Source organism: Balaenoptera borealis (assembly GCF_965194805.1).
Source record: "Balaenoptera borealis genome assembly, chromosome: 7".
NCBI classification, from domain to species: Eukaryota; Metazoa; Chordata; class Mammalia; order Artiodactyla; family Balaenopteridae; genus Balaenoptera; species Balaenoptera borealis.
The window spans coordinates 62,518,103-62,527,815 of record NC_138864.1 but is presented as its reverse complement, the minus strand read 5'-3'; the positions used below and the strand labels follow the sequence as shown (position 1 = coordinate 62,527,815).

Sequence of the window (9,713 nt, the reverse complement as noted above, 5' to 3'; positions counted from 1 at the left end):
ATTCCCTGGAGAACAGAAGGCAGCTACACTAAATACAGACTATTTTTTCCTTCCTTTTAATATATTTTCTTCTGAAACAAGCAATGCATTTTATAGTGACTTGGGACTTGTTTCAGTGGCTGTTATTTACTCATTCAAAGATTATTGGTTATATGATATGGGATGGCCCCAGTAGTGATGAGGACCCAAGACTGGCTTTCAAAGGACTCACAAGTTTAATGAGAGAATCAGATAAGTAACCATTTAAAATACAAGCAAAAGAACTTTAGCATAGGTGTCAGAGTCTTAAAGGAGCACAAACAAGACTCACCAGAAAAACGCATTCTAATGCATTCGAGACCAGGGTGGTTCCAGAAATCCTTCCGAATGGAGGTGAACAAACCCTTGAGGAAGGGAATGTGCCAATGATTATAAAATATTACAAGGTGCATAGTCATGGAAGAACATGGCATATCTAGTGAATAAGTAGAACAGTGTAGCTGGGACTACGTTTTGCACATGGGGATGAGAGGGAAGAGGATACAGGAAAGGTTGACAAGGTCCAGCTTATGAAAGCCCTTGTGTACACGAGGGTTTTGAGCTTCTATCATGTAAAAAAAGGGTGACCCAATAAGGAATATCATCTATTTCTAGAAAAATACAGTTGGCATTGTAGATGAAGGATTGAAGTAGGGACAAAGAGGATTTTCCTGCCGTTGCTACTACTACTACTACAATTAATACTATTACATTTCCATTGAAGGTGAAAAGTAATTTCAATGTTTGCCAATAGAAAATGATTTTGAAAATTATCTCTACTTAATCCTCACAGTAACCCTGAAACAGGTCTTATGTTTATCCCTATTTTAAAGGTGAGAAAACTGAGGCTTAGAGAGATTTTTTTCTCCTGAAACATATTCTGTAAAACAAGCAGCTGGGATCAAAATTTATACCTCTGTGCCCAGAACCCTCTTACAGTTCCCAAAGGCAGACTTATCTTGAAGTTCTCACGCTGAATCTTCTGGTTATCTTACTGGCATGGGCCCATCCCAAAACTTGAGGAACAGAGGGAGGAAGCAGCAACCTGCTCAGTCACATGGCAGAGTCACAGAGCGCTGCTTCACTCTGGGGACCACCACACCCACCAGGACACAAGACAACACCCTGTGTAGCCTAGGGGAGCATCCACAATCTTGACCTCAAGTAAAATGAACCCCGAGAGATGCTGCTCTACTCCAAGCTTAGAGGCCATTTTCACCTTGGCCTACTGGCCTCTGGGTCCTATGAGGACCTGAATGAGCTAGACCACGACTTGTGGGGTCAAAGGGCTGGAATTCTCTGAGAAACCACCTGGGATGATATCGCTAATATGGAGAATCTAAAACAAAAATGATACAAATGAACTTATTTACAAAACAGAAACAGACTCACAGACTTAGAGAACGAACTTATGGGTACCAGGGGGGAAGGGTGGGGGGGGAGGGATAAATTGGGAGTTTGGGATTGACATGTACACACTGCTATATTTAAAATGGATAACCAACGAGGACCTACTGTATAGTACGGGGAACTCTGCTCAATATACTGTAACAACCTAAATGGGAAAAGAATTTGAAAAATAGATACATGCGTATGTATCACTGAATCACTTTGCTGTACACCTGAAACTAACACAACATTGTTAATCAACTATGCTCCAATATAAAATAAAAATTAAAAAAATTAATTCAACCACCCAAAAAAGTTACTTTGGAGAAATTACATTGGAACATTATCAATGGGAGTTAGGAAGCCAAAATAAATTTTGAAACAATAAATTAAAAAACTTATTCAACCATCCTAGAGAAAAGATTGAGTTATCTTTCTATTTGCTCTGTGAAAAATGTTACAAAACTGTTTATCTACAAGGAGAGGACCAAAGAGGATGCAGCCAAAAAGTGGAGGGAAAAATAGGGAAGTGGAATGGGCAATTAATTCTCTTTCTAAAAAGATATTTTGCTTTGTAATTTTGTATTTTTTTTTTTTTTAATGAGATGTCACTAAATTTTATGAGCTTCAGGACACAAAGGACCTGGATCGACCCTGAACTACAATTATAATTTAGGTAGGAAATGAGGATCTGGACAAAGACCATAGGGATGATGAGTAGGGAACGGACTTGATAAGTATTAGGTGGTAGAGGGGATGGGACTGAGGAGACGGGTAGGAGTGGTATTTAGGAATGGTTGAGCCTTTCCCTCAATTCTCACTTCAGAGACCAAACTGGTGCAATTCACCTAGAAATTTGTACAGCAGGTGGAAAAAGATTTGTATTATTTTGGAGATTTTTAGTTCGATATGCCTGTGGGGTACTCAAGAAAAGTAAATAGGCAGCAAAAATATAAACTGAGTTCAAAAACAGTTGAATTAGAGATACAGAATAGCGAGTCCTAGGTGTATAGGAATATTTAAAACCATAAATTTAGGTGATGTTTATCCAGTAAATATAAGGAAACATATATAATGAGTAAAACAGGGTTGGGGAAGGCAATGATAGATGGAGAGAGAGAAGCCAATGAGGCAGGGCTGAAATTAAAAATATTTAATAGCCTATATAAAAGTATGAGTGGATCAAAATATTTTAAAATTCCCTTTAATTTTTCAAAGAAAATATCTAATTCTCCGAAGATTTCTATCTTTGTATCTAATATCTATCTACTCCTCTAATGGAATACATTTTGGTGCAAGTAATCTATCAAATTTTGCCAATGATTTTCAAGTCACTTGTTTCATCTGATGTAGCTGTTGCTAGTTGAATAACTCTGGCCCTTGAGCTGTGCTCTGACATGGGAACAACATCAAACCCTTCCAACAACTTCTTTATACATTTGTAGTTATTAGTCGACCCTGAATGTGTTTTCTCTTAGAGCAACTGACTCAATGTGTTTTCTGAGATCAACTGGATATCTGGATAGAAAAATGGAGTAAGGGAGAGAGACTTTTGAACCTGCTATGACTCTGCTTCCATTTGTAAGATGTTAGACTATATTATTCTACTAGGATTTTTCTCTATTATTCTAGTCTATTATTGTATTATGAATTTTTAACTTGTATTATTTTATATGGGGTTTCTATTTAATTTTTATACATTTAGCATTAACACATTTTACAACTAGTATTCTCTATTACTTTAGTTTTCTGTAAGTTTTAGAGAGTTTATAAAATTACTTACATTATTTTAACAAAACTCTCTGAAAATGTAGAATGGCCAGATATTGCTTTGAGGCTTTCTAAGTCAGACTTGGTAGTTGTTGTTGTTTTGTCTCTCTTCCAGAATGAAAATTAATTGACAGTCACTTAATCCTAATTTGGGGTTCTGCCTCATTCTCTCTCCTTCATTACTTCCCTTCTTTATTTTTTTCCCTGCTTCCCCCTTTTTCATCCTCTTCTCTTGCTCCTTCCTAATAATTTAAAATAAACCCACTATTCAAATGCCTGATTTATGAACTCCCTAAATTTTTAATGAATTGAGGCAATGAAGCACCCAGGACCTGGTTTCTATCCCTATGCCCTCACTCACCTTCTCTGATTCAGGAGCTCCTTCTTTCTCCTTCTCTCTTCATGTAAAAGTCTAGTTACCCTGAAGAGCCATTTACAGATTTACCTTCTCTAGAGGATTTTTAAAAATTCCTTCAACAAATCATCTTTCCTCATTTGAATACGTATCATATTTTGCTTACCTTGGTTCTTACCTTGGTCAGTAATTTACTTAACTCTTCCAATAGACAGAAAGACACTTAAAGAAGAGATTGTATCATTAAAAAAATTCTTTAATTTCTTCAGCTCCTTTGTAAAATACCGTGTACCTAGTCAGTGCCCATAAGATATTTGCTGAAGTCAGTTACACAAAATAAAATCAGAAATCAATTTCATCCAGAAAATTCAATGTAAGCCCTTACAGAACCCCCAGCCTAGTCTTTCAGTCCCCATAATTCTATCATCTGGTTTGCTGGCATTCCTGGAATCTCCGAAATTGGTGGAATAATGTTCACAGCAGCATCTTGGGGCCAAAGCACCACAAAGTAGAATGGTTTGATTCTTAATGACAACAAATTCAGCCCCCAAATACCCAGACTCCTTTCTCTCTGACAAAAGACAGGTGGTCTGTCTGGTACCCCCAGTGGTTATTCACTGGGGTAGACTGACTGTCAATTTCTTGGAGAGTTCATTTACGGAAAAAATCAGGGCAAAATGGAGGTAAGGAATGACACAATTGAATGGTTAACATTTTTATTTCAAAAAAGCAGGATACTGTATATAACACTTTCTGAGAAAATAATTAAGATAGTATAATGAAATGAATTCCATGTTTTTAAGCACAATACAGATGTATAGAATCTTTAAATGTGAGTTTATTCAAACTTTAAATAGAATGCACTTTAATTGAGAGATTTAAGGGGTGATTTCTGCATTTCACAAAATAAAAGCTCTTCTGCAAGTTTGTTTGTTTATTTATTTATTTAAATTTTACATCCTCAACATATATTACAAGGGCTTAATATTTTAATTTAGAACATACGTAGTGTATTTGAATAGCTCTTTGGACTAATACGTGCCAAGAAAGGTACACTGTCCTTTTTATAACCAATTAAAAACAAACTAACTTTGACACAAAAAGGAATGGGGTCATAAGTTTCGTCTTATTCAAGTAGAATACAGTCTGACATTCAAAACAGATTCTTCCTTGAAAACTGCAGTTGTTTCCCATCCTCCTAAATAAGGAAAAAAAAACAAAATGCAAAAAAATATATGTCATTCATTAATTCTCATTGGATTTAAATTTCCCCCTGCAGTAGAATACACTAAATATCTGAGTCTTTTGCTTTATTCTTGGCTATAATCACAACCTGTTTAAAAAATAAAAACTTTTAAAATTCTGTTTTCTTCACTTCCTACCAGATATCTTCTCCTGCCACAATAAATTGACCATCACTCTTAGCATCAGATACACATGGTATACACATGTAAGTGGAGAAATACATTTACGTCCTTTAAAATTCCTGGATCTACACAGACACCTCCTTTCCTGTTAGAAGCATAGATATCCAGGTTTATTCTGGAATCTCTATTTATCTCCTCAGTGTATGGCAATGTTTAGCAAAGTGCATTATCTCTTTTCCCCTTTTCCTCTGACCCCCTGCGATCCCAGTCTAATTTTTACTCAAGAGCTTCATCCACTTAAAACTTTGTACAACTATATCTACTGTATTTAAAAGAGGTTGACTCAACAACGCAAACACTCACACACACACGTAAGAAAAGTTTCCATCTTACAAAGCTAACATTATTTAATATTCCTATATACGATGGAGCTTTCAGTTTGGAGTTTTGCTTAAAATATATATCCTTCTCTTGAATCTGTCATAAAAATGGGGAGAACACCTTCTCTGATTTCAAAACCATCAAAGTAGGTTTTTAAAAACTACTTTCCAAACCCCAGGAGTAGTGTACTCGAAGGGCAAGCTCATCAGTATCTTTAGAAAATGAGTTGGGAAAAGTAAAATTTGATTCCTATTTGAACATTTATTATTGGTACCAATGAATCCTACTGACTGAAAATGTAACTACGATTATCACTAATTATAATATAGCTACAATGAAGTAAAGCTGCATCCCATTATTTCAACTATTGAAGTCTTATAGGCCGGTTGTTTGATTTCTCTCATCCCACTGTCTATTCAACAGCTTTTCATTGCACAGATTGTTAAAAATGATTCACAAACTGTTGCTGCCTTCAAACTATATACTATAAAAGGTAGCCAAGAAATAACTATGTTGTACTGAACATAAAATAATTTGTGGCTTCAGAATATGTTTTTGACACAAAGCCTGCCTGCCCATTGTAGAAAATTTTGTCAATTTATGTGAAAATATTTATTACCTGTAACCATAGATACACAAAATCAATGTGTGTGTTATGTAACATTACATCAGTAATGCATTTGTTACTGCTTTGAGATTTCTTCTGGTCTTGATTACAGCTCTGCCAAATAACTTTTTTTTTTATTATACTAGGGCAAGTGATTGCTGTGCTACATTTGCAATTGTAATGATAATTTTCCTGAGAATGTTAAATTATGTCTTAATTTATTCAAAAGCTTTTATTTTCAAAGCAATTAAACTTATTGTTGATTGATATTTACCATCCAATGTTCCTGGAACACTAAAAGAATACATTTTATACATAATCTTCCATTATAGCACAATGCTTGAGGGTAGCTATTCTATATAACAGCATTCAGTTGAGTCTTCACATCAAAGAACAAAAATTATAGCAATTTCACTTGAAATCCATAAATCCATGCTCAGGATTATGTTCAACAGAATCACTAAATGCTATTTGTAATTCAAAGATGAATGAATCAATAGAAAAAGAGAACTGATAAATCATTAGTACTTTAATGCAGAGTGGAGAGAGAAACTAATAAATCATGCACTTCAAGCACTTGTTTTCCTTATGGCATGTTTGAAAACATAAAACATACAATGATAAGATGCAGGTCAATATGAATGAACAATACCAAATCTGCTCAGAATAGCATCTCATTTTATATCATAGGCTTAATGAAACAGTATTAAAAAATACTATTCCATAATTTTTTCAAACAATCAGAGAATCCACCCATGCCATGAAATGCTTTAACAACAATCTAGGCCGTTATTTCCAAATAAATATTTGAAATGTCACAGAGATGGGAGTAGAGTAGGTGAGGGGCAGGGCGCAAATGCATGCATGATTACCTTCAATGAGCTCAATATTATTACAGGTATCAATTTATACTAGAAAGGAACTTATACAATCATTTACTTTCTCAAGTGTACTTAACTGATCCATTAAAAATTACAGACGTCTATACTTATAAATGACCAAAAAAGCAAGAAATCAGCCACTGAGCTTTGACTGTGTTGTACGGCTTATTGTCTGTGAAAAGTGAGAATTTTAATTATAATTAATGGGTAATTCACTCTCTTCCAGAGTTTTAGTCATCACAAAATTGCACATTAGAACCATAGATTTTCTCCACAATGCTTAATTAATTATGCATTAACCCATTTCTCTCGAAGCATCTTTTTCTGAATCTTTGGTGGGAAACACAGTTTATTAGGCACATAGTTTCAAACATCTATTTGGTTACTGTTGTGATTAAGAATTTTCTTCTAAATTCACATGCAGAAGGGAATAAGGCTTGCCATGTTAACACACTTTACTGCCAAGTAACATGTTTTCACTTATGTCTGGAATTAAAAACAAAACCAAACAAACTAAAAACCACTTCCTACTTTTTAGCACAAGAATACTTTATACCTGATATCTTAAATTCCACTCAGAAGCATCAAGATGTCGAAGAAAAACTATTTAGATACAGCAAGTAGACAACTATTTAACAAAACCTTTCAATTAAAAGCTTCTCCTCAACTCACAGGTCAAAGATCATTGATATACTGTTTGATTCTAAAGGGAAAAGTATAGCAATCTGCAATTATGATTATTGTAGCATTATTAAGTAGTGCTTATTAATAACTGGAATCACATTTCCCGTGATATTTCCTTTTTTTGTTGTACAGATTTTTTTTACAGGTTAGTAGATGGAAATTGGAGAAGGAATGGGTAGGAGACAAAAAAATTTATGGGAATGCATGCAACAAAAATAGGCAGTATCACTTCATGTAAACTTCTGCTTTCTTCATGCAAAGATGCTTATAAAAACTGAGACATTAAATTTTCTAATAGCTGAATTTTACATTAGCTCAGTAACAAAAACTGTTAAACCAATTCCATGATTTTGCATGAGCAGGAGACTTGAAATTGTTCAACGATTTCCAGCGTAAGTGTTCCATGGCCCAATTATGCTAATTAAATCTCTAAGAATGAAAAGATACAGGATTATTCCTTGCTTCGGTTTCTTGTTCTTTTGATGAGGGAGCAGAACAACCCAGTTTTTGGAGGAGGGCCCATCAGCATTGGGGCTTGGTTCTTGTGCATAATTTTTATCTAGGGGAAAAAAAGAGAAAGAGGGTAGAGTAATCTCCAGATACAACACCAATTTCTGAGAATCTCTGCTAAGGTTAATAATATCCCCTGAATTACTGAAACAGCACAAGTGTAAAATGTATTTTCAGAGTTTCTATTATTTCAAAAATATTTTTAAGGAAGATAAGGTACGTATTTAAACTATATTCCAATGTTCAGGGTGCTACCAAGAAATTAAATTTAATTGCAATTACATTTTAAATATCATATTACTTCTAACCTCACTTGTAATAACACCCCCAAATTCCTTGTTTATGCCACATCATTATCTAGTATAATTTACTGACCATTAGTTATGTATTATTTACTTAAGATAGGAAAGGTTGCACCATTATAGTATTCAGAATCCCAGTTATAGCCCAACATCAAGATGTACTTGATATCAAGGCAAGTCTTATTCACTCTGCTAATCAGATTGTTTCTCTCTTTCAATATGAACTGCAAGGCTTAATTTCAAAACAATCATTACGAATGAAAGTCAAAAGTTAGCATGCAAAAAAGGTCAGAAATGATGAACTAGCTTTCTAATTTGTTAATTAATTGGTAATAGAATAGAATCAAATATTGAAAAGCCTGCTTAAAACATTCTGAGAGACTGTTCTAGAGCTACTCTTTTTGATTTCTTTGAAATAAAACTACGAATCACCTTAAATGAGACAACCTTAAAGTAGATGATGTCTGCAATTTTCTCTAATTCAAGTCTAAATTAGAGAAGACATTTTATGAATATATGCTATGCTCAAAGCTAATTGAAAGCAATTATCAAAGTGGCATTTTGTCTGTGACTTTAAGATACATTGTAAGATAATAAATGATTCTCATTATGTAATAAAAAGGTCACATCTTGCCTTTGGGCTAGTGACGCTAAGAGTTTTTCAAAAGCAATCTGAGACATTTTCTTTAGAGAACTGCCACTAAGATAAGAACCATCGCTTATTAAATATCAGTTGTCACCGGCACAGCACCCGCATCAGAGATGAGCATTTCTTTCAAAAAGAAACACCACCTCATTAAAAGCTGCAAAAATATAGCTCTTAAAGTGCATAGCTGACATTTTCAAGTTAAAATGAATATCCTTCACTTGTCATTGACTAATAGCAATGAAACAAAAAAAAAAAGTGGATGTCACGTGGACAGGATCATTAAAATCGGCACTGGGGCTGTTGGGAAATGGAGATTTCCTTCACAGTCCAGAAAGACAGAACTATGTTAAAAATCAGGATAAATGAACAACTCTTTATTTAACTCTGTTGGAATCAGGTTATTCTGGGAAGATTCAGTGTTCTTTGTACTGTAAAAATAAATTGCACCTGTAAAAGGCCACCAGGCTAAACCAGCCTCAAACTCTCTGGATACCTGATTTCATTTTATTTTATTTTTCTTATCTTATGAATTGGGGAATCAATAGCCAGATAGCTAAGATGCTACAATGCACCTATCTACGTAGCTTGAAAAAGATCTCTACCAGATTTTCTCTCCTAATAATTCACTTTTAGACTACGCCCTACCTTATGCCATTGATTTTATACTCCTCTAGAGTATAAAACCTAATACACCATCATTCACTCATTTATTCATTTCACAAAATGTATCAAGCCCCTACTATGCCTCAGACACTGTACCATGAACCTCTAATAAACAAAGCACCATCTCTACTCCCAGT

General features: G+C 34.5%; 1 protein-coding gene across 3 annotated transcripts in view; it reads right to left on the bottom strand.

Moving 5' to 3' along the window:
- Positions 1–1,364: 1,364 nt before the first annotated feature.
- Positions 1,365–9,713, bottom strand: part of DGKB (diacylglycerol kinase beta) — a 943,764-nt gene continuing 935,415 nt past the window's right edge. For all 3 annotated transcript variants that reach the window (XM_082398294.1, XM_082398295.1, XM_082398296.1), the window contains one exon: positions 1,365–8,011. In XM_082398294.1, coding sequence (XP_082254420.1) covers positions 7,904–8,011 — 108 coding nt within the window. In that variant the 3' untranslated portion in view covers positions 1,365–7,903. The remainder of the gene's footprint in view (positions 8,012–9,713) is intronic.